General features: G+C 43.1%; 1 protein-coding gene across 2 annotated transcripts in view; it reads right to left on the reverse strand.

The window, feature by feature from the left end:
- NEK6 (NIMA related kinase 6) overlaps positions 1-25,724 on the reverse strand; it is a 63,960-nt gene that overhangs the window by 23,896 nt on the left and 14,340 nt on the right. For both annotated transcript variants that reach the window (XM_080562005.1, XM_080562006.1), the window contains exons 2-5: positions 15,480-15,607; positions 7,088-7,228; positions 6,089-6,151; positions 2,770-2,880 (exon numbers count right to left, since the gene is read on the reverse strand). In XM_080562005.1, coding sequence (XP_080418131.1) covers positions 2,770-2,880; positions 6,089-6,151; positions 7,088-7,228; positions 15,480-15,572 — 408 coding nt within the window. In that variant the 5' untranslated portion in view covers positions 15,573-15,607. The remainder of the gene's footprint in view (positions 1-2,769; positions 2,881-6,088; positions 6,152-7,087; positions 7,229-15,479; positions 15,608-25,724) is intronic.

Below are 25,724 nucleotides of genomic sequence, written 5' to 3' on the forward strand. Positions count from 1 at the left end.
GGAACACGCTACAGCTGCGTACACCGTGCAAAGTGCCACAGCCTCCTTCGATGCTTCCCAAAATTGCACTACTTCTGATTATTGGTCCCTGACTTCTCATTGCTTCTTCCTGTGTTTGATACTGAGCAAGTTCTTCATCTGGAACACTAACAAAACACATTTCTAATACACTTCCCTTCCAGTGGTTTAGGATTTATTCTCATCCTTTGATATACAAGGTATGACTGGATAACGACCATCTCTGAAACGCTGTATACCCTTCTAGCACTCTACAATCACATTTCTTTTGCATCGTACCCTTGAGAATTTCAGTCAGCAGCATGCAAGAGCAAGAATAAAGGAAGGAAATTGGCTGTTGCCCCTTTCTGCAACTTGTGCTTTTTCCTCTCAGCACAGACATCTGATGTCCGTTGTCACATTTTGTATTTTATGTGAAATGCTGTTACTGGATCGTGTTTGACTCAAGTAATGGCAAATTTTATTTTGCATATCAGCTGTGAAGGGGCATGACCGTGCAATTCCCCAGGCAGCAAGTCTGACAGCTTGCAACAGTTTCAAACCGAAACTTGATAGAGAGCACAGAGGAATTACAGAGGGTGAGGGATAAAGTGTTATATACACGATAATATTATTTAATTCTCATTAAAGTATTTAAGAGTGGATATGCAAGACCACAAGTGATAATTTTCTAAATGTCATGTCCAATAAGACTTGCCTGACATTTACAAGAGAGTCCCAACTCTCCAGTGGGTTATCCAGCAGCACTCTGTTACATCAGCTTTACAATACCTCATAAATAATGCAGGCAACAGGGGCGTGACAAAGACAGTCCCTGTTTTTATCACTCTCGCACCTTCAGAGTGTTGTTACTGCTGTTCCTACCGCCTCTCCGAAACTGAAAATCCTCACATAAGCTTAAATTCCCAAGGGATGGGTGGGGAGCAAGGGCGCTACGGAAGAGCAGGCAGCAAACCTCAGTTCGTCAATTTTACTTTCAAGCTATGTTTAGGAGGAGAATTTAATTCCCTCCTGGTTTTAGGGTTTGTTGTTGTTGTTTTTTCTTTTTCTTTTTTTTTTTTTTTTCTTTTTCCTGTTTTTGTTTCCCCACCCTTTACTTAAAAAAATGAATTCAAATATTTGCACCGAAGGATCATTTGGCATCATTTATATGACCTTTAAAAAGCCTTGTCTCTTCCTCATGACTGTGATAAACATATGGGAAAGCACACCAGACTGGAGAGCATTGGCAGAAAAAAATCCAAGTTACACTGTTGTTCCAGCTATCAACCTAAGTATGGGCAGAAAAATGTAACTCCTATTTATTAAGACAGAAATAATTTTAAGAAAATGAAATAACCAACCCCAACAGATTAAAAAAAAACATTTAGTAGGGAAAGTCTTAAACTAAAAACTTTAAACCACAAAAAGTTCAAATACTTTATATGATACCTGACGATTATGCTGGCAAAACTTTTTAAAGCTAGGATTTAAAAATGAAGAAAAATACTTGCACATCCCAGGGTGATCACAGCCCTAACTCCTACCCTCACCATCCTCAACTGCAGCTACTAAGAGCCTGCTACAAGCTTCCCAGGATCTGTTGGGAAAACACATGAGGAGCTGGACGAGCGCAGTGCTGGAAGAGGACGGACGGGCAGGGCAGGAGCTCTCCCAGGCACGAGGCCCAGCGCTGCCTCCTGCCCCTTGGCGAGTCGGGCCGGGCAGGCGGCGCGTGCTGCCGCAGCGAGGCACCAGCCTCCTCCCAGCCTCGGCCACTGCCAGCTCGTCCCCGGGTCCGGGGCTGCTGCTGCTATCAGGGGGCTGCGGAGTGTCTGGAATTTTGGGGCTGTCCCCAGGAACTTCTCTGCCAACCACCCACCCCCAGCTTGCTCGCCCAGGGGGACTCTTCCCTGAGATGGAGCAGATTTTCATGGAAACTGTAAATTTAGCCACTGAGTACGGACTGAATGGATGACTTGTTTGACAGCCTTTGGCCTAGTGCCTCATAGCTCTGCTGGCAAAGAAAACAAATCTGTTAATAAGATATTTTAACTGTGACAACAAGGAGGAGGAGAACTTTCCAAACATTCATTTATGATAATTACAGAATAATGATGGCAAAAAAAGCAGGTAAAACATGGAGAGAAGGTTGAGAGTGCTAACAAACATGATATAACACATCTGTTCTCACAAGGGATGTATGTCTAAAGATTAACACGTCAAAGAAAATATAAAAGCAGGTGGTAACAGCTTAACTAAAGCTGGTTTGCAGCAATACAAGTATTCCTGAGAGCGACATAAGAGAAGAGCAAGTACTTGAAACATTTTCTCAACCCCAAATCCCTGTTGCAAGGAAAGTCAATACGCTTCCTTGAATGTCTTCAAAGTGGCAGACGGGCTATGTGAACACCAAATCTGACAATAATTAGATGTCCTCATCAGTCACAGGTGGGATAAATCAGCCTTGCAAAGTAAGGCACACATCCCACCAAACCACACGGAGACTTGCTCCCTTCTGAAGCAGCAGGCAGGGCGAGCAGCAGGCCGGGCGAGCAGCAGGCCGGGCGAGCAGCAGGCCGGGCGAGCAGCAGGCCGGGCGAGCAGCAGGCCCTGCTGCACTTCACCCGCCCGCAGACGCTCAGTCTCAGCCCTGCCATCACCCCCTGGGCGGGCGGCACCGCGAGAGGAGCATCAGTCACAGGCCTGCTGCCTCCCGGTCCTACGTAGTCCTGGCTGTTTGTAGCTCCTTTAGAACTGACACTTCCTTACCTTAATCATCTGGGAGAGATCACCAGCATCTGCCAGCTCCAGGACAATGTTAAGTTCATTGTCTTCAATGAAAGAATCCAAATACTTAATTATATTGGGGTGGTTCAGTTGCTGCAGATAGAGGAAGTGCAAGAAAAAAAAATATAACAATGCAGTAACAACTCAAAGATACAAAACTTGTACCATTATTGTAATCATTAAGCAAAATGGTTGATAATAGGTGCAACTACAAACTGCTCTGGGTTATTGTACACAAAAAGCATGTAAGAAACAAGGTCATTTATCAAAAGTGCAGCTTAATAAAATAGTGTCTTGCGTAAACAGCAATATGGCCCAGAACAGGGTGAAACAGGCTTTTCTCTTGTAAACTCACAAAATATTTAAAAGCAACATTCTGAAAGACACTCAGTAAGCAATAACTGCTTTTTTTTCCTGTTAGAACAATAATAATAATAATTAAAAAAAAACAAACAAAAATCTATTACTGATTACTGTACTTAAATTAAAAACAAGATTAAAAACAAGAGTAGAATTCAACAAAAATCTTGATGGAAGTAAAATAACATACAAATTACATTCAGTATGTTAGTCTGTTATCCCCATTATTTATGCTTACATTTTCACTTATTACTTTCATTTAAGTATAGCTTTTTCTTACATTCACAACTGGTATTTTACCTTTTTTTTTTCCCCTCAGTGTTTCTTAAAAATTTGCAACTTCTCAGATTCTTATGCTTTATTCACAGGACTAAATTAAGAAATTGGCTCAACAAATTAAAATTTCCATTTTAATATTTTGTCTGAATTTCTTAAAATGGAAAACTAATTGCTCAGAAGGTAATGGAGTACCCAGATTTCTCTACTCGCTCGCTCTTGCTCATTTTGCATTACATTATCTTTCTCTTGTGCTCTTAGAAATGCAGTAAATTTAGAAACTACTAAAGTGAGCATTTCATCTACTAAACAGCTGTGACTCAACCTGCCTATTTCAGGGGTTACAAAGCCAAAAGAAACACTGTTATGATCCATCATGCTAATCACGCCTCTCTGCATGCACATTAGGGGATAGATTCTCCTTTGCGATGCCTGGACACTAACGCACATTAGTGTTAATGGGATCCATGTGCAGGCATCAGGAGAAGAGCATTCCCACCAGACCAAGCCTTAAATAAATAATAAATAAATAAATAGCAGAGCCCACCATTTCTGCTGAAATTTCTTTCACATGTCTGCCCTCAGGTACATCGATCAAAGACCAACTTCCAGGCAAGAAAGCACCAAAAGCAGGAGCAGAACGGATGCCGATACGGTGCGCACACCGGGATGCCTTTCTGCCCCCACAGCATCGCACAAGCTGACACAGCACAGCCGACACCAGGACACTGCATACTGCTCTTGCAGACAAAGGTAAGCCTCTGACTTGTGAGTTGCCTTCTATCTTCTGTAGGATGCTCCAATGGGAAAACTCTCCTGAGTTCCCAAAGGCAACGGGGAGTTCAAGCTATCACACAAACCTTCCTCTAAACCTCAGCACCGAGTGCCAATAAATCGCATCAAAATACAACAACTGTAGCAAGGAATGCAGACTGCACACCTTTGGAGACTTACCACACTGATGTTTTCCCCCCCCAGCGCCTTTTTTTTTTTACTGCATATAAAAAAACCCAACTACGCACATACAAATGTTGTTTAACTAACACACAGATTTTAAATGTATTTTTTCATGAAAGAACAAACGTGCACTTTTTATTGACACAGCTTGTATTGATTTAAAGAAACTCATCAGCTCTAAAGAGGGATGTTTCTTCTGTGACAGTGAAGTCGCACAAAATCACAAACAAGACACCCGTGCCACTGCGCCAACTTCTGCGATGGCTCTTTGGAGGAGCAGGCATCCAAGCACTGCCCAAGAGCAGTGGAACTGCCGCCACCCTTTGCTGAGGCTGAGCAGCAGGACGAGCACTCTGGAGGGAGCCTTACTGAGCTCCTTCCCCTGCTGCAAAACATGGGAGACTGCCCACAACCCGCCTGAGGTGTGAATGCAGGCGTGTACATTTTCTCTGCCTTTCGTTTCACAGACCTTTGGACTCTGTTTTCCCAGAGCAGCTGGGCAGAGCACTCTGGATATGCCAAATCTCCATGCTCCACTCTTCCTTTTGTCAAGCTTATTATAAATAAGTAAATCGACTCAGGGGTTATTTCTGTAACGACGGTGTATGCCTGTAGCATAACAAAGGCTACCTGCAATCTCTTTTGTCAGAAGGAAAGTATGTTAACCCCCAGAAATCCTGAAATGTGAAAAACATTGCAAACACCTTATCTTGGGTTAATGACATTTCCTATTTCTTTAACACATCTGAAAAAGTTTGATGGCACAGCAGCACTGGGGACTTCGGTCCGCGCACCTCCACAGTGACACCTTCAGCCACCCCCACGGTGCTGTAAGGACGGGCAGCACGGGAGCTATCCCTTAGCAGGAGACCAGCTGCAGATAGGCTCTGACACGTTACTTGTCGTAAGGCGCAGGGCGACGCGCTCAGCTGCTGACTGACAGGCGCTGGAGCCAGCCGGATGAACAAAACCAATCCCATTTTATCAGCTGGTAGTTTTCAAAGCAGAGCTGCACTCTGCTGGCATCATGGAAACTCATTCCCCTGGGAGCTCCAGCTGCTACAGGAAAACGCACAAACAACAACTTGCAAGCACGCTACTCTGCTTGGAAGGCTACCACTGAAGGCTTCAGAATAAACATGGATATTGCTTAATTTCAGACAAACAGAGGTTTTTAACTTAAATGCATGGGCTTGGAGCCAACAAAGTGCAATGCGTACATATTTTCCACAAACGTTTTGGAATAAATTATTGAGAAAGCAATCATTAGCTGGTTTAATCCCTTAAAAAGCACTGCCTGGTTTCAGAGTTTGCACCTAAACTACCATTTTTCACGTGTATATGTATACATATGACATGACAGACATGCAAAACTTCATCCCTTTAGCAGGTTCATTAATCAGCTTATTTTAAAGAGAAAAACAAATCAAAATACAAAGTACAGAACTTGCATACCTCTCTGAAATAAGAGTACTTGGTGTATATTTCTATGACAGATTTTTAATAGATTCCTTACACAACTGGCACAAAACTCAATGAAATAATGCTATAAGAACTTACATTCTGTAAGCATTTTAGCATGCAAAAGAAAGCACAGTCTACTAAGATTGTATGTGCCCTATGAGCTTTATTTGCTATGAAAGGCAAAGCTGAAAATATTTTTTCCTCAAAACAAAAAATTGAAGAATAGGAATTGTAAAATTCTTACCTTCAAGAGGTCAATTTCTTTAATGCAATCTTGCCTAGCCTTGGCATCCATCATTTCAAAAATCTACAAAGGTAAAAACAGATTAAAATGAAATAACAAAAACTAAGAACTTACTTAACAAGAAAGTTGCCTTTCCTCCCTCACTTTGTATAGCCTCTACTTAATGAGTATACATACAACTCTCAGACCAAAGAGAAACATTTTCTTTATTTTGAAACCACTAAAGTACTAGCAATAAGGTAAAATTAATTGTAGAACCTGTAGACAATATTCTAAGCAGCAGATGAAACTAAAGATACTAGCTTGTGAATTTGCTGTCGTCATTTTCAAACAGCATTTAGCTTAATTACTACTTTTTTGCATGGTAAATAAAAGACAAACTTTTTTTTCCCTTTTAAGTAACAGTACACAATACTTTACGCTGAGTTACAAATCAATACTGCTGGCACAAAAGCTTTTCTGAAATTATTCTAAAGTCTTCAACAAGCACAAACATTTCTTTTGTCTTTTATTTCAGCACTTGAGAGCCTGGCCACTGAGCAGCCCAGCAGCCCCTGCACGCCCAGGTATCGCCAACACCTGGCAGAGGGGGGAGAGGAGCCAGCACCTCCACCTGCCCCTCCTGCCCTCGCCTCCCGCAGCTGGTCTGTGTTGAGATGACAGTCTTGTCTGTATGACGATGGCCATTAGAGCCTTGTTCTCTCCCACACATTCAATAATAAACCTTTTTTATAAGGTAAAAAATTAAATTAAAAATAAATATGAAATTCCACTGCTGTTACTATTACTGCATAACCGTGATTTATAGAATAATATCAGACCAGATCATCCAGTGGTCTCAAACACTGAGCTCTCAATTTATAAAACATTTTATAGCGTTATTACTGCTGACAAAGAACATACTTCTGAGTCAGATACCTCTTTTTTTAATCTATGTAGACACCTAAAACATTCCCATTCTACTTGCTAAACAGTAAGACTTTGAATTTAAATGCTTACCTGAACTTTCTTTAATGCCACAGGTTTTCTGTCTAGAAGACAAGTTGCTTTGTAAACTTCACTGAATTGTCCTCGTCCAATCTTTTTCTCTATCTGAAAGTCTGCCAGCGTGCAGCGGTATGGGTACGATGTTAAATGTCTCTGTTCAATTCAAAAGAAATTCAATCAATGAGCTACAAAAAGCAATAGTAAATACAGAAACTTGCATTCCCAAGCTGCCTCCTGTTAGACCCCAAACTCGCAGTCTGTAAGACTAATTGTGTGCAGGAGAATAAGGATGGAAGGCAAGAAAGACAAAGAAACCTGGTGTTGGTAATACAACAGGCAATGGAGTGGTCTGGCTTTCCTTTCCTCACGGGCGATTTGCTTTGTGCACTCCTCGCAGTGCTGCACCAGAGCAGAGACTGTACAGAGCAGAGTTAACAACTCCAAGCGTACATGCACTTGTGCTCTTGTTTGTGATGTTCAGGAATTTATTCCAGGCTCATCAGTCCATAGATAATTCTGACCATAAATGCATTAATTTCCAGTAATTTATTAGTAATGTAAGCTGAATTAAGTTAAATGACTTTTCTAAAAAGGAAGCAGTCTTGCCTCCCGTATAAGTAGCTAATGAGCCCCAAACTACTGTCTCCCCCGTCGCACACCCGGAGCAGCCTCAGGTGAGCATGCAGCCAGGCAGGCAGACACAGCGGAACGAGGACCAGGGGCTCCAGGGACTGGAATTGCTCCCTAGAGCCATTCCGGTCTCTTCTGTAATTAACGTGACCGCTAAACAATTTTTGAAAAAAATTATGAAAATAAATGACAAAGTTGTTGTGCGTGCCAAGTAGACTATTTTTAAGCTTCAACATCTTGAGCCATTTCAGAGTTCCCACCGAAAAACGCAAAAAGCAATTAGCCAAGTACACAAGGGAAGTTGTGGGGACAGTTTCCCAGGGATTCAGCTGTTGTTTAAGTTGAATCTTCAGCAGACAACCCCAGCAAGCATCCAGGAAGAGCAGTCTGGAAGCTCAGGGAGGTGACTGTTGCTGCTACTGTAATTTCCTAACCCAGAGGGCTGGGAATGGAAATAAGATTTAAAATGCAAGTAAAGCTTTCAGTCCAGCAACTTCTACCAGTAGCACATACAAGCTAGAGTGACGACATCTTATAGTGTATGTTTCTTACAACTAAGTTTGAATTTGTTTCATTTGCAACAGGAATAAAAATTATAACTATTCAATAATAAAAAAAAGTATCAATCAGGTATTTGAAAAAGCTCCTAAATGTAAAGGTTTGTGTGACTCTGAACTACAATCATGGTTATTTGGCAGTGGTTTTATAAACAGAACTATAACATTCAGTATTTTTAAGAAAATTCACCAGTAAAAGCCTGCTAAGTAGTCATTTCTGACCCACAAACTGCATCAATCAACTGCCACCTTTACAGCATCCTCATCACAACAAATAAATCCCCACAACAGGACACTACTGTCATGCAGGCACGCTCAAGAAAAAAGATGAGGTTTTATAAAGGCTTCGGACATATATCCCTGAGCAGGATACCACGTCCTGCTGCTGCTGCCCTGCCCGCACCTCGGCGGCCAGCTGCCCTGCCGTGCCGTGCCATGCCATGCCGTGCCATGCCGTGCCGTGCCGCCCCACATCCCAAGAAGTGGCCGAATGCAGATCCGCACCCCTTAGATAGAGGACCCTCGCTGGGCTGCAACACCGAGACTTAGGAACCGCAGAGAGCACAGAAACGCCCTGCTGTCACGCCCCGCCAACGCCTGCTAATGGAAGCAGGCACATAACTGGGTATTTAACTCCAGGCCAGCAGCAGATTTCTCAGCTTAAGTTCCCTAAAAGGGCCAACCTGCTCCTTTTCACGTGAAGTGGTCCTCTGAATAATTCTTTTTGAAGCGCCAAAGCCATAGGTAAATTTTTCCATCTGTCACCGTGAGCCTATAAATACTCTCACACTATGAGAAATGGTTTTTGTTTCTTTCTCCGGGCAGTGCAGTCAGAACCTTAACTCACAAACAAGAGGCTGCACGAACAGAAAGGCTGCGTTAGATTTCGCAGTTGTACGTCAAGGCCAGCCCCACGTAAACAAGCAGCTGATTTCCGCATGTATTTTGTTTATGCTTTCAAGACACACACGGGCCTCCCCTACACCCCGAAGAAGTGTCACCACCCATCAAACCTCACAACTCCACCAGCCAGACCACGCATCAGCTGCAGTCGGTGTGCGTTAGCAAGCAAGGGGCGTTACTTGTGGCACCTGTGCCGTGCTTGAAGTTATACCGTGTTTGTGAGCTATAACACAGCAGTGTACAGATTGAAATGAAGATGCATACACTAAAATGGAAGTATCTTTTCACTGACTGGGAAAAAAACAGCTCATGGATCCTGCTACTTGATCATTACATACAGCCCCCTTTAAGGTACTAAACCAAATGGAAGCCTGCATCGTTATCAATAAAGTGAGGCGACACGGGATGAAACCAAACAAGCAAATACTCAAAGTCTCATCCCTTGTAGCTTTCTCAGTTTAAATTGATCACAATCTCTCTTTGTGGAGATTTAATAAACCGTAATACTCATCAATATACGAGACAGTAATACAGCAACACCCATCTCGTGCCAGGGAGTGCTAACACATCAGTTTACCTGCATTTTTTGCACGATGAAGTCACAAGCAGAATGTCTGCACACAAGTATTTGTTCACCTTGAATGGTAACTAACCAGGAACATCGCAATTTCCCAACCTCTTCCATATGAATTACTAAGGAAAGTAGCTGAGGTGTCCAGCCAAATCATTTTAGCTGGTCAGAACAAAGGCCTCAGCACACAGAATTGCAAACCGCTTTTTTCTCCTTAAAACACAGAAAGAAATAAAAGCATCCCCCTTAACTGTGAACGGGCACCTCCTCAGCCATGGCTCTTCTTAGGCAGTAAGAAATTTTGAGCAAAAGATTTTCTACCCTGGAATTCAGAATAAAGGTAAGACTTGTAGTGTGATTTTACGATGTTAGTCAAGTGACAGGATGTGTTGTGTGTCCCAACCGCTTTCGCATGGTTAACATATAAAGTCTGCTTGCCTCGCTGGAGTTAATGCCGGATGACGACCGGACACCTTAGCTGATATGTTCTGGCATCCTCCAGGACTACAGCTGCACATTTACATATGCAATGACCTAGATTTGCATTTGCTACCATAACCTATCAGACCTAATTAAAGTAATGGAGCTTTCATACAGGCTAGATGTTTGACTGCAGTATAAGCCAGAGAGCGTGCCCAGGTTCGACCAAACCCTATCAGAAAGCTCCCTATTGAACGGGGCAGTCCACTTTCCCACACGTCTGCTTAAAATTAATCTTCTCTTGTGCTTTTTTGTACTTAAATGTAAGCAGGTAACTCCTACAAATAATGTCACACATTTAGCGCACCTAAGAAATATCAACCTCCTCAGAATAGCATCCCTGTAGACTGGCCTTAAATGTGTGTCACTGGTGTCATGACTTATGTCAGTGAAGTGTTTCTGTCTGTATGAACATAGGAGAACCAAGTAAACATCTCTGCAGGGCAAGCTTCAAGGTCCAGGATGGAGCTTACAGGAAGAAAAAAAAAAAAAAAAAGAAGAAATAGGAGGGGAAAAAAATGCAAATCACTAGAAGTCTGAAGACATTTGGACAACTTGGCTATCTGCAAACTTTGGTTCACAGGGCAGCTGTAGGAAAGGGACAGTCTGCGAACAGCTCATTTTGAGACAAAGGCTGTTCTCTTTATCCACACAATGAAGTCTCATTCTTCTAGTACTCTATTAAAAAAAAAAAGCCAAAGATTAAAGTCAATTAATTCCTCATTCAAATAAAGAGGCTATTCATTTTTCAGAAGAAACAGAGATTATTCCAAGAGCAAGCTATTCTGGACAACATCTTTGGCATATGTGTCCTCTTTTAGATGTAATCATTGATGCAAAAGCAAAAATTTCAAAGCTCGCAGAAGTATGTGGCAACGGCCTTCTGCAAAATACTTAAGGGAGAAGTTTACCAGAACTTTCAGCCTGAAAATTTCAGATTTTATGAGGTTCTGCAAAACAGAATCAGCAAGGTTTTGTAATATAAAAAACAAAACAAAACAATGCAATAAAAAGTTATTTTATCTTGCATGCCCTTGAGTAGATACACTGCAATGGTAAGAAATTAATTAAAGCTGAATAGGAGTCTCTACATACCAAATTATAAAGCAACACAAGCAATTGCAGAGAATGACAGTACTAAAAAAATTCCTTGCTATATACTTGCTCTTTGCTGATAGGTTGTAGTTTCCACTCGTGCTTCCACATTTTCAGGGATGTCTGTTACAGTGCCACCAAAGAAATATCCCGAACTGTTCTCCTGGCTGAGCGACTTGTTCCTCTTTAAGGAAAAGTGTCTCCAATATACTGATGCTCAGCAGCTTATTTGGCACTCTCCATTCAATGGCACAGGGAGCAAGGGAAAGGCATAGCTCCTCTGCTCTTGTGAATGCGAGGCCAATAAATCTACTAATAAATAATCTCCAAATAATAAGGGGGAAGCCTGAGCAGTCCTGGAAGAACCGCCCCAGCAGCCCTTCCTGCAGCCGTTAGCCTGGTGTTTCAGGCAAAGGCCGACACTGAGCGGTGAGAGATTAAGAACAGAAAGGCCAGTAAAAAACTGACCAGCCACAGAGCGATGCCTCTATGACTGCTTCTCCAGTGGTATGGGAAGACAAAAAACAAGCCCGAATAAGCCAAAAAATGGGACTGTTCACCGCTAATTAACGCTCAGGGTTTATACATTGTGCAATGTTGATTAATAATAAATTCAATCGTTTTACTGCTGTCTGCTTGCCATGTGGGAAACCAGCACTGGTCATCAGTCTGCACAAGTGGCTACAAGGTTGCACGATGCTTAGATTATTTTTAATCAACCAAAAAATTGCTAAAGATTGGTTAACCAACAGTTAAAAAGTCACACACTACAATCTTTAGATACCAATAAAAGCATCTTCCTGTAGAGCCATGAAATGAAATATTCTTCAGAAGAGTAAAAACATACTCGCCCAATTAATTTTCTGAAATCTCATTAAAAAATTTAGCCTGACTAAGTCATACACTTCTGACCTGAATTTTAATTATCTTCACGCTGGATATAAGTTTTTTTTTCTGATATTTGCAATGCATCATTAATTTTAAAGCAACTGTTTCCTTGCTTCTAAAGTGCATACTTCATCTGAATGACATTTACCGTAAACTAATTTCACCTTTAAAAGACATCTGTGATAGTAGATGGAGAAGCTTCAGCCCCTACAGTTGAACACGTATACATTATAAGCAATGATTTACTATGAACATCATTGTTTCAAATCTTTTTAAGATGTCCCAAATTGTACACCCATCTCCACTCAATGATGCTTACCTGAAAAGAATTTTGTATACTTTGAGGTTGGAATTCCAGTGTGGATTTATGAGAACACTTAGAACAGATTGATTAAAAAAAAAAAAAAAAAGAACTTCTGGGCTCACCAGAGACGAGGAAACTTTTAAAAGATGGATTATCCTTCAAACAGGTAGTCAAGTAATTATTGAAGAATACATCAGGTTTTTCATTTTGCGGCTTCAAAACTAGACTACACCGTCTTTGTAAGATATCCTTAACCTGAACTGTTACCTAGAATTTAAAGTTTGCTGAAGAACTTGGCTTGAATTTCAAAGTTTTAACATCTCTATCAGCAGATATCTGTACTAGTTTATGAAGAGGAAAGAGAGAAATACCAGCTTGAAAATAGCAGACCACATATTCACATCGACAAAGGAATTCATATTAACATAGAAATAAGCTAAGCACTTCAGAAAACAAACTGCAGTGTCTTTGCTGCTAGATGTTCAAATCTACTTTGAATTGGCAGACCGAAACGAAACTGCCATGAGCAGCTCCACTGCTAAGACGTGCAAGTATACCAGAGGAATGTTTAAAAGCGAGTTATTCAGTTTATATCGTATGAAAACCACATAAAAATTACAGCTCTGTATTTCATGTCACTGTTTTATTCCTCAATAACTTTCCCTTCTTATTGCTATAAACACCAAGTAACTCTGAGATGTCAGTGACTGACACTTTCTCTCAGGAGCATTACCACAATGTGCTGTGTGCCTTGCTGACGAACTTCTTCGGGTCAGGTAGCCAGAAACTAAACCGTGATTTTATGTTCACTTACTCTAATTAGAAAACTTCTAAATAGGAAGCACTGCTCAGAACTATCTTCTTACTAAGCTACAGTAGCTAAAGACAGGAAGAAGAGTCTGATACCCTCGCTCATAGCTCTACTAACAAGTTACCTGACGTTAAGTAACTTCTTGTTGATACCTGTGAAATATCAGTAACACCTCTGTCAGCATGGAAAAATGCTTTAGGAAGCCGTGCAATTACAGGAAAAGCTTCTAGCAGAGGAGCAGGCGCTTGCATTGGTCTCTGGGGGGGAAAGGGGCTGGCAGGAGGAGCGGGCCCTGCCGTACCGAAACCCCTCCCCACCTGCGGCAAACACCCAGGCTCCGTCTCTTCTGCCTTCATCCCCGCCATGCATGGCACTTCTTGTAAGGCAACTTTGGTCAAATTTTCCTTTCCAAACCCTTCTCTCATCCATACGCTATTATATAGCATGCCTGCACTGCTTACACCTTCAGAATTAAAAAAAAATGATGTAATCTCAGATTCTTCCAGGTAAAACGTACCAGGAAATTAAAAATTATATATAATTATGTTCCTGCAAAATGGAAAATCAGAAATATGTAATAAGCAATCGTATCATGTCATCAGTGTAAGGTGGCCTGCCCTCTGAATACTACAATTTTCTGTTAATTTCTAAACTGCATTTGCTGAGCAGAGGCGTTTTTCTGGTAGATCGCATATTTTGTTATCTGTTATTCAGCCTTTCCCTCTCCCCTTTTTATCTTAAAAAAAAGGGGGGAAAAAAAACACAAGAAAACCTTCCTGCAATCCTAATTCCAGACTAGATCATTCTCAGAACAGTTAATATACTTAGAGACCTCCATTAACACAACTTGGGTATTAGCAGAGTGGAGGGGAGGTTTCACTAACAATGACCATACAGCAAAACGAGCCCACTCAGCATCAGCAGAACAGCAGAACATAGATTATTAGCTACTAATTACACTTAACTATGTCATTACAAATTCTAACATGTGCTCCAAGATGCCATGAATGTATCTGCTGCGCAGGAACACTTCCTAATCTTGTTCATGAAATAATTACAGGGGCTCTATCCTGCCAAATGAGGCAGTAATTAACCCTAATTGCTCAAAATGCAACTGGCTAATTCTAGGAGATTAATCAAGGGGATTCAATTATTATTAAATGACTTAATATGACAAATTGCTACATTAGGAGAGGGGAGCTCTGCTCCATACAATGTATTTTCCAAGTAGTGCTGTGTAAGATACATTCATTGCCATACTATCTGTGTAGGCAACTCGTTGTTTTTGCAAACCCTATACTGGGTTTTGATACCGCCGTCCTAATGACCATTTCTTGCTCAAGAAACCTTGAGCATCGCTGGCCTGCACAGCTGGAACAACAAATTAACACCCACGTGCCCTCCCCACGGCAGTGTTACGCCACAGTTCCAATATTCTTCTTTCTGACAGCTTTTCCATGGTGCTTTTTATTCACTTTTCAAAATACATACTATTAAAACTCATCTGGTCTGAAAAACAGCAAAACAGTCTGAAAAATTCAAGCTTTCAGAATTCACGAAACACAAATTTCATGATTACAGTGAAGGTCTCGCTGTTATTTTATTACAGGTCTAACCTTGTTTTAACCCACTGCTTCAAAAGGGTTGGAAGGGGAAGGGAGAGGAACCACCACAGTGTAAGTTGATGACAGTACGGACAAAATATACTATGGTAGAAATCTTCCAGAAACCCTCAGGAAATGAAGTCAGAGAGTCTACAGTTTCATGTAGGATGAACTTTCTTGTATTTTGTAACTCTCTCTTTAGCATTTACTATTAATCTATACAAGGAAATAAAATACATTTATTCACTTACATTCAAACAACTGCCTTTTCTTCAAAGAATCACAGAGAACAGAAAGCCAACATAGTCCACGTTTTTATAAGATGTTTTAAAAATACTTGATTTAAGTGAAATTTAAAGTATTTCCTTTGTCTCTTATCATCGTAAAAAATCGGATTCAGGAAACTCTGCCTGGCTGGCAAAATCCCAAACTGGATATACCCTGGAACTGCCATAACTGTGCTATAAACAAAGGAAAAGGGAAAAAAATCGCTAAGAACTCCCCATGCTTCATAAAAGGCAGGGACGAAAAGCAAAGGAGGGCCGAAGAGAGCGCGCTTACCTGAGGGTCATGCTGGTAGTCCTGGCCCGGCAGCTTGCAGAGCGCGCTGTTCTGGTCCCCCAGGTGGTGCGGGTGGTTGTGCTGCCCCTCCATGGTACCATGCCAAACCCTGCCTCACTCCGCGGGAGCTGCGAGCAACGCGCGAGAGAGAGAGAAGGCTCGTCAGTGCCAATCCAACACGGAAAGCAAAAACTCTTCCTAGGGGTGTGCCCGTACGCGGCTGTGCAGCAAGGCAGCAAGAACTGATTCCGCCCCCTTCTTCCCCCCTCCGATGGGCTACGCGTGTCACCGGAACGCAGCGGACCCAACCCTGCCACCCGGCAGCGCCCCGCGGGACCTTCGCCGGCCGCTGACGCACCCGCACGCCGGCACGGCCGCGCGAGCACGCAGCGACAGGTCACGCTTACGCCCGTGGTCCTGAGGTAACAGAACAAAAACACCTCGATGACAAACATTACGGGTATGTTTTCACACTAAGAAAAACAGCAGAAAAGGGGTTTATTCGCTCAGTGGTACGTTATCTACAAAAAAAAGCATTACTTTTCTCAACTCCGGTACCAAGGCTAACGGCGGGGAGTGTCGCTTCCTCTGGAGCTGCTGAGCGAGACGATCCCCGCAGCACCAGGCACGCGGGGGACGACTGCAGAAAGGCCAGCACATTCTCCGTTCGCAAAACAAAAACGAACACCAGCGACGCTCACGCCCCGCCGCGATTCCTCGGCTTTAAGGCATTTCCAAACAGACCCTACCTTGCCTGCTTTTAAAGCATTCAAGGTTCTTTGGAAATGTGAGGCACGTGCAATCAACGAGGCCATACAACACAAAGAAAGGCGTGCTTCTCCCCAGGTCACGTTTGTTAAGTTCTGGTTTAGGGTCTACATCTTCTGATCTTCCACAATACTTTACATCGTACAACCAACGTGAACCCAACTTTCCGCGCATTCTTCCGGAGATGGTAATAAATAATTCACACAGAGAAAGACCAAAACATCCAGAGAAAGACCAAAACATCCTTTGTGATTCTTACATACTTGTTAAACTTGGAGTGATAGTTCTTCATCTATTTTATTACACAGTCAAGTGAGAGCTGTGAAAGCTAACAAACCCTAATTGATTTGCAAAAACAAAAATTATGCCCCGATTCTACTCAAAACCAGACAATGCTTCATGCAAGCTTGCACTCCATAAACCCATGTCTGAAATTGTGAAAAGGTCACTGACAAGCACCTACAAGGTTCTAGCTCTCCTCTAGACCCATTCGCGGCACAGAACACCAAGCTGGTACATTGCTTTGGACAGGGACAACCTAAAAGCAGCATGACTTTACCCGTGCTCCCTCTCCCCTATCTCAGCTTAAAGCCATTTTCATGCAGCCACAGGAAGCCGTAGCTACGAAAACATTAAATTCAACCAGTTCAAAGTATTAGTTATCCTAGGAGCAAACAAGCAAACAAGGGACAATTCCACACATGACTTTTTCTAGCTTGACCTGCAGCAATTACTGAGCACAACTGTCCAGCAGAATTTCCTACAAAAATTGCAGAAGCTAAAGGCTGCAGAAAAGAATCTAGCAACAAATACCAGATAGAGAGCTCAAGGTAAGCTTGCGAACAGTGATGGTGACTTTTGTTTTTGCCATGACCCTTCATTTTTACTCCAAAATCATCCTGCACCTTATAGAGACCACTTCAGTCTCCTCTCCCTTTTTTAAGCACAAAGATCTCATTTGGGAAGTTCAGAGCCACAACACAAATAGAAATTTAACCTTCATTTATGCTGCTGGTAGCACAGCTGGTGAAGAGCTGTGAAATCCAGCACCTGTAACATGAAACTTCTAGCCATCACATCTCGCATCTACATTGAACCCAATTATTTCACAGTATGACAAGATTAGGTTTATTCTGAGCCGTATAAAACCAAGCAAAACCCTGTGGGTAACAGGAAGGAAGAAGAGAAACAAGCACTTGGATGAGGGTGTTCAAAAAGCTAGAATCAACCCCAGCACACACCAACGGGAAGCACTCTGAAGGGTGGCAGCCAGGTTTTGCTGCTGTTTCAGAAGCAAAAAAATAAAGAAATAAACAAAGAGAGAAAATCAAAAAGAAGAAAGTTGAAATTCCCATGACGGTGGAATGAGGCGAAGGAATTTATTCCCCAACCCGGACAGAGCAGGCTCCTCGTTACTGCAGCAGGCTGTGGGACGTGTGAGACCCCCACCAAGCCCAGCACGGGGCAGCACGGGTAGGGCTGACCCCGCAGCACCGCGCCACGTGCCCGCGCTCCCCCTGGCCCGGGGGCTGCTGCCCCTCAGCGCCGCCCCTCGCCCCAGCCCCGGAGAGCCGAGTCCCTCCTGGCTCAGCACCACCTCGATGGGCAGCGCTGCTCCTCGAAAACTGAACCCGAACCTGACCCAACAGTGGTGCCACGTCCGAGCCAGGCTCGGGGACACATCCTGGCTGTTTTACACTCCGAAAGCGTCCCCTAAATCGCTGGCACTGCACTGCTACACAGTGCGTGGTCTGGGGTCAGGATCCGGCCCTGGGAGCAAAGCCAGTCCACAGCAATGAGACCAGAGCGTACACAGAACACGCACAACGAACACGTTGATGTCCCTTCCCCTCCAAAGGATGTAAACGGGCTTTTTGGCTTGCTAAACAACATTTTTCACAGCTGGTTATTCATTACCCATACACGCTCTAGGTAAGACCTGCTTTCAGAATCGCAGTGCCGCTGTCCTTAATGGTGACGAGAGGCGTAATGGTGACAAGGTGAGATTTAGTGGCCAACACAAGCGTTTTCAGAAACTTGTTTCAGGAGTTTTGGCAAGTACTCACTCAGTGAAAGAGCACAACCTGATCTCATTAGTGTATTAATAGTGCATGCCTGGCATTTGAGCAATGACTAATTCTTAATTTAAAATGCAAAGGTATTTTAAATATTTGGGGGGTGTGCGGGGGGAGAGAGAAAATATGATGCAGAAGAATTTCTATTGCAAGTTGTGCTTGGTTCTTCTAACAGTTGTCGGTGAAGTGGGCTTTTAGCTCCGGCAGGCCTTTCCAACGCCAGCTACCACAACGTGAGCACACGGCGCTGGGGAGGAATCCGAGAAGGGCTCCTCCTGGTCCTTAAGCGTACAAATGCTCACTCTAACAAGCACTCACTAGGAAAGAGGTGAAAGCGGGGATAGCTACCGCATACAAAGAGACAAATGCAAGGGTTGCTCTTAGTAAAAGATGTTTTTCCAAGTCAGTGTAATGAAGCTCCAGTGGAAGAAAAACCAAGGCCACGCCGGATGGGGCTCTGAGCAACCCGACTTAGTGGGAGGTGTCCCTGCCCGCGGCAGGGGCTGGAACCGGTGGCCTTTAAGGTCCCTTCCAGCCCAAACCCTGCTATGGTTGTGTGAAGAAAGATAATCACTACTAGCGTGACACAGTTTGATTTTAACATTCCTCCCATTTCAGGTATCTGTAGATTTAGAAGCAACAATGATGAACATTTAAAAAGGAAAAACAGGTCTCTCCATACCAACATTAAATTCTCCTATGAAATTCCTACCTTATATTATACTGACAGAACTATTATTTTATTATTCATTATTTTAAGAAAAGTCACTCACTAAAGGGAGAAAGCAACACTTTATTTATTCATTTATTTTTACTAAATCCACAGGCACAGAGGAAACGCTGCTATGGAGCACGGGCTCTGACAGCCGCCCCTTTCACCACTCATCTCCCAAGGAATTCAGGAATTTCACATTTGCAGCCTCAAGATAAAAAGGCACGTCCGTGCAGTGCACGTGAAGTACCTGTAGTCTAACTCTGATCAAACATCTTACCTACTGCCTCCTGCCTCAGGACAGGAACAGAGCCCACAGAGAAGAGGCAGTGAGCGCTGAACATGAGAACCCCAGTCATCTGATCACACACAAATCTGGGGCGTTCCGGGGAGAACCGAAGCTTTTCGGCTGCCACAGGGAAGCTCACGGCAGGACTGCTTACCGCGAGGGCTTACACAACGGGAAGGCAACCAGCAGCTCAGAACAGCCTGGCCGCCACGAGCACGTACGAGAATTTATTGGGCGGCGTGTTTGGGTTCGGTCACTGTTTGTTTAAAGTGCTACAGCTGGAAGCGAAGGAAGAGGCAAGAACCAAATATCAGCTTTGAAAAGAGATACGCAGGGCTCACATGACAGCCGCCCGCAGCCCGCTGACACCTACGGGACAGCGTGTCCTGCCCCGGGCTGTCAGCTCAGCTATTCTGGGCTGCTGGCAAACGCGGCATAGGTAGGCTGGGGGATCCTCGCGAGAGGCCCTGCAGGCAGCAGCCAGGGACACAAAGGCCCTCTGCGATGTCCAAAAAGGTACTCGGGTTGTACAGTGGAACCCGACAAAACGCTGCCGGCTTTTTGGAGAGTCCCATAATTTGTGCATGAAATTATCTCATGGATTCCAACAATTAGCATGAAACACTTCCTTGTAACTAACGTAAGCATTTGCAGGAGATGTAGCGTACCAAAAGCCACACGTTCATTCCTTTGAAAAGGACTGGTCTTCTCAAAGTCATTCAAACGAGTTACAAACTCCCACCTTGTTCAGGCTGCACGGATCGGGCTGGCAGCATCTCCTGCGTGCTAACCACGCAGCAGCACCACATGCGTGTCGACCACAAGCAGTAAGGAGGCTGACCTACGTGACAGCTCAGCTTAGTTACTGCAAGGAATGCATCCAGAACTGACGGTGATATTAACTAGTAATGAATTTTCCTTATTATTCTTTTAAGAGTTGGAAAGATGGGAAAAATTAATAAGACTTTGGCCACCCCTGCACTTGAAGAAAATTATTTCTTATACCTAGGTTTTGGGTTTCATGTGAGGTGGTTTATTCCTTTAATTAAAGTTCTTTACTAGGAGGCAGGGTCCAGCATTTTCACTGTTAGTTAACAGCAGGAACACTTGTCACACCTACACCACTTCCACAAAACATGCAGCATTACCCCAGACTGGACACCAACATTAAAAATACAATTAAACTGAATGTACAGGAATAACCAGACTGCTTTTATGGCACGTGTGTCATTTTTGAAGTAGCGATCTTTAGCGACAGCTAATGCATCAGCACCTAGAACCAGTGGTCTCCACATGTAGACCAAGAAGTTTCACCCTCCTGCCCCTCTTCAGTCTCAGACCTGCACGATGAGGGAGAAGATGAATCTACTATCCTGATCTGCTTTAGGATGTAATTTTACTAACAAGTGGAGTAACAAATTCATTTCACATACCACTTTCTAGCAGCAACATCATTGACACAATATAGCATCAACAAAAATAATCAAATAGGGAAGAGAACAGCTCCTCAGAACAAAAAACCAAGCAGTCACAACAACACTCCACATTTGGTCTCACTTCCTCGTTATCAAATTCAGGGAGGAGCAGTTGCAGACAAATAATTGAGGGTTAGGGTGTTGTGGTTTTTTGTTGTTTTTCATTTGTTTGCTTTAAATCTGTTTAAAACAGCCAAAGACAACAGTAGGAAATAAGAAGTCTTTGAATAAGCTCTCTCAGCATTGGCACACTTTCACTTTACATTGTTCTAGTTCTGCACTTTCATTTCTCAAGTGACAGGCTTTTTATTATGCTTCCAAATTTCCAAGGAAGCTCTGCGGTGTCAAACAGTTTCAGACTGGGTCTTGACCATGACAGTAAATTAAAACATGTTTAAATTGCATGAAGCATCACATATCTTCCAGAAAGTGGATAAAAGAACTGGATCCTCACCTGCAAAAGGTATTACAAGAACAACCTAACAGCTTTTTGACATTACTATGAATACATGTACGAGATATTTAACTTGAGCAAGTCCCCAATAACACATACGCCTCAAAAATCTACATATACAAAAGCAAGGGTTATATATGATTCAGAAAATCTCTTGCAGCATTTTCCAGATTTTAATCAAAACTGAAACGATTACCTCTGTCTCCAAAAAAGCAATTGCCTGCTTTGGGAACTACACATTAAAATCAAATGATGGCAATTGGGCTTCCTGTCCTTGAGAGAGGAAGGGGTAAGTGCAGCATATACCAATGCTGGTGCCTGAAAGCATGGGGAAAAGAATTCCCTGATGCTCTATTGATACAGCATTACTTCCAGGATATTCCAGCCAAGTCACGTTAAGGATATATCACAATTGTTTGGCGTTTGGGGTCAATTTTAACTAGCCAGATAAACTCCAGATTGCTTGGCTTGGCTACCAACCAATGTAATAACTCACACAACAGCAAAAATGTCACCAGTTCAGGTGAGTTTCAAACACCAAAGCTTATGATCACACACTGCTTTTACCTGTGCCACCTTTATATTACAAGAGCAGAGGCAGGCTTACTTCCCTCTGCACCAAACACCAAAGCACCTTTATCACAGCAAAATCAGAAGAACTCTCATGAATACAGAATACACTGATAGCTACAGTTATTAAAGTATTGCTACTTAGCTGTACAATATAAAGCAAGGCATGTTGCCTTTGAAAATGCTTTTAACTTTCTCGTACAGAGCAGACACCACGGCAGCATACAGCCACACACAAAAACGGCAGTTCCTATGTAACTGAATGTACTGCCTATGTAAATATTTGCAGAGATGTTAATGCTGAACGATTGTTCGCCTGCGCCACTGGGGAAAACAGTTTCTGAAAACAATGGAAGGAAGTGAAAGACTTCCAATTGAACCAGCGTCCTAAATAAATAGAGAAATATTTGAGAAAATGTACCTGAACTCGGCCTAGAGCTGCTTCGCCTCACCCAACAAGCTTTAAGTTGGGAGACATAAATTTTGAAACTAGTGCACCAAAAGCATTCCAGGTCCCAAGAAGTTTCACCTCATTTTCTTTTGGTTTGTACCTCAGCAGCTTTGCAGAAAAGTCAGCTGCTCTTCAGGAGCTCAGAAGAGATTTCGGAGTGGAGGGGAACACAACGAGGCCCACACGGGATGAGCGCTTCGCTCTCACAGCGTGACTTCAGGCGGGCCTACCGCTCCAGCCCTCTGCGCCACGGGGGTGGAAAGCGCTCCTGAGGGGAGCGAAGCGGACGTCAAACCAGGCCCAAGCACCCGCTGAGGCAGAAAGGCCCCAGGCAGCGAGGGGAGGCACCTCGGTGCGGTGGTCAGCACGGCTGCGCTCACCGGCCGGTGACAGGAGCCCGGCAGGCGGGGCTGCCCCGCGCTTCGGGCGAAGGCCCCTCCTGAGGCCGCTTCTGTAACGCGCCCTGCAACTCCCTCGTGCCGCCACAAAAACCATTCTGTGGAATGAACTATGGGGCTTGGGGCTTTCTACTCTTGCACCGCTTCCCACCCTGAAAGCGATGCAACCAGGTCTCCAGAGCCTCAACGTTCCTGACTGTGAAATGGGGGCAGCTGTGCCCTTCCTGGACACGTTACTGTGCTGTTTGTACCTCTGACCTGCTCCAACACCCTCAAATATCATGATATATGTACATACGTATGTATGTACGTGCTTTTCCACTCAGTTACTCTCTGCCTCTCACAACCTCCCCATCCCAAACCCCAGTGCAGCAGGAGGCAAGCCCCTCTATTTGGGTACCTTGTGTATAACAAAACAAAAAGGCAAGTCTTACATCGTTCCAGAAATCCACGGGTTGTTTAAACACAGCCAAGTGCATCTCTTAAACTACTGCCCAAACTCCCCCCTCTCAACGTACACAGAATACAGATTAACTGTGAACAAGAGCCGCCGCTGTGCACAAGGCAGGCAGGCTGCCGGTCAGCTGGCGACATCCGCAGCAGAGCCCAGCGTGGGATTCGCTCCCAAAAGGACGGAGCAAACTATTTTACAAAATAAACACAGCCGCATCAGTAACACTTTCTTCCTCTCTACTGCCCAATAATATTCTCTCTTGCTTGCTCGTAAAATAAATCTGTCAGGATACTATATGAGATTACCTATATATTTAAATGATGATCTTGGCTTATGATTACATTATCGCTCCGGTTCAGGGTACGTGCCGTGCAGAAGGCAGTCCAATCCTAGGAGAGTATTATTTTTGAGTGACTTTTATTGTCCATTATCTTACACCATTTCTGTCACAGCCGTGATGTCTGGTAGGAATAGTTCACAACAGAAATATCTCTGTCGTTAGTATTCTCATTGCAATTTAGGCAGATCAACCTTTAAATCTCATCCATCATACTGAAGAGCTTTGGCAAAGCAAGCGCAGTAATATATGCTTCCATGCAAAACCTAATTACAGGCTAGGTTAAAAAGCCTACCCCATCCCTTCTGCAGTGCAAGGTGACAGGGAGTCCTGAGCGTCCCCGGGTTTCTCACTCTCCCTTTTTGCTGGTGGAAGTGCACAACCCGTTCATTACAGCAGACTGATTCTGTCTGGCACATGACAAACTTACTTGAACCTAACAATTAAACTTCTGACAGTGTTTCCAAAAGCAGAGAGTATTTACTGTAAATGCTTGACAATTTTTTCCCCTCTCTGCTCATCTCTCTCAACAGTCACCTTATGATGACTGGAAATTACCATAAGCAAATAGCAGCCTAACATCCAAAAAAGCCTCACGTTAATGTGAAATACACACCTGCCAACACTGAAAATAAAAACAACCTATAAATACAAATGTTAAAGGGAAAAAACATGAGGAATGCCGCTGAAATGCAAGAGACAGGTGAGAATGCAGCAAGAGCCGAGTTAAGCAAACAATTTAGTAAAAAAAACGTTTAGAAAGAGTTGCCTACAGAATGTGCAGCTGGCTGGAATGCTCCTGCGGTGGCGAGGCTGCCTACGGCCACCAAAAGCCATGCAGAGGAAGGGCCGTGCATTTTTTTCTTACTAACAGCTCCAGATTGCAGAAAGGGAATCCAAGCAAGAACTGTTACGCAAAGAGCAGATGTATCATCAGTCAACAGTTTCAAGAATTTAGGCTTAATATTAGGAAGAAACTGTATCTATGCATATACACCAGCAAATGTAATACAGCATGACTTATGTACACATGCAAAGCCCAAGAAAGCAAAAATATACGGAAGCGTGAACAAACTCTTAAAAACAGTATTACGATCACCCAGTTACACAACTTCATTAGATTTAGTAATTCCATCCATGACCAAAGGGCTAATATACCATCTAATATAATTTTATTCATCCTCAATGACATAAGCTCTAAAGGAGAAATGAAAACCGGCAGAAATCAGCTTTCCTCGTCTTTAATATCAGGGAAGTCACAGCCCTCGGTGAAAACCGTACCTGCAATTCAATTTATAAAACCCTAAAAGGATGAGGATGTTTGTAACAAATTGACCACTACCTAGAAGAACAGAACCAAAGTCTTCTCAGCGTTTCAGACACATGTTCCATTTTATGAGTGCTGGAATTATTTATCCTGAAAGCAGGTGCAGATGGGGTTGCGTTAAGACTTTCTGCAAACTTTTTGTGGAGAATCTAGTTTGCACAAAGTCTTAACAGCCAGTAATGGAGTTCTGGCTTCTGGAAGACCCAAAAATCCACCAAGAATGTTTTAGCAAAATGGCTGAAAAGCCCTAGAGCTTTTTCATTTTATGTCAACAACTGATATTCATTAAACAAATGCTGTGACAGACACTGTAATTCACTGTTCCATACCTAGAAGCAAAATGACATTAAGTCAACAAATTTTAAGCCAGTCGGAGCCATCTCACTGCAGATGTCAATAAAACAAATGCTTCCTGCCAATAATTAAATATCCGTGTCAAACTTTCCCCTCTCCTTTAAATTACTCTCTACATCCAGTTTGGGTCCATATTCCCATTTTTAGCAGGCAAGATCATCTTTTTCAAGTACACTATAGTCTAGTTTGGCAACAAATCTAGTAAAATGACTTGGAAATAGCAAGGTCTCGGTGAGCATTTTCCCCTTCTCAACTATACTACTACACCTGAAGATGTTATTGGAGTTAAGACAATAAATCTGATAGAATGATTTTTATGCCCATTACTTGCATTAGTTCTCACCACCAACCAGAAAGGCAGTTACCAGCTTATTTCTAATTTTGGTTCAAAATCTCTCATGTTCCCATTGTGTTTTTCTCCATACATCATCTCCTTGATGCAACAGCATCAACAGTAATTTACACTGCTCTTACGTAGATGAGGTCTGTATGTTGTCCCCTATGGCTCCAAACACACCAACAGCTGCTAAATGATTTATTTTCTACCTTTTATTTGTTCCTTGTTACTACTGTTATTATTT

Source organism: Anser brachyrhynchus (genome assembly GCF_964034855.1).
Source record: "Anser brachyrhynchus genome assembly, chromosome: 19".
NCBI classification, from domain to species: Eukaryota; Metazoa; Chordata; class Aves; order Anseriformes; family Anatidae; genus Anser; species Anser brachyrhynchus.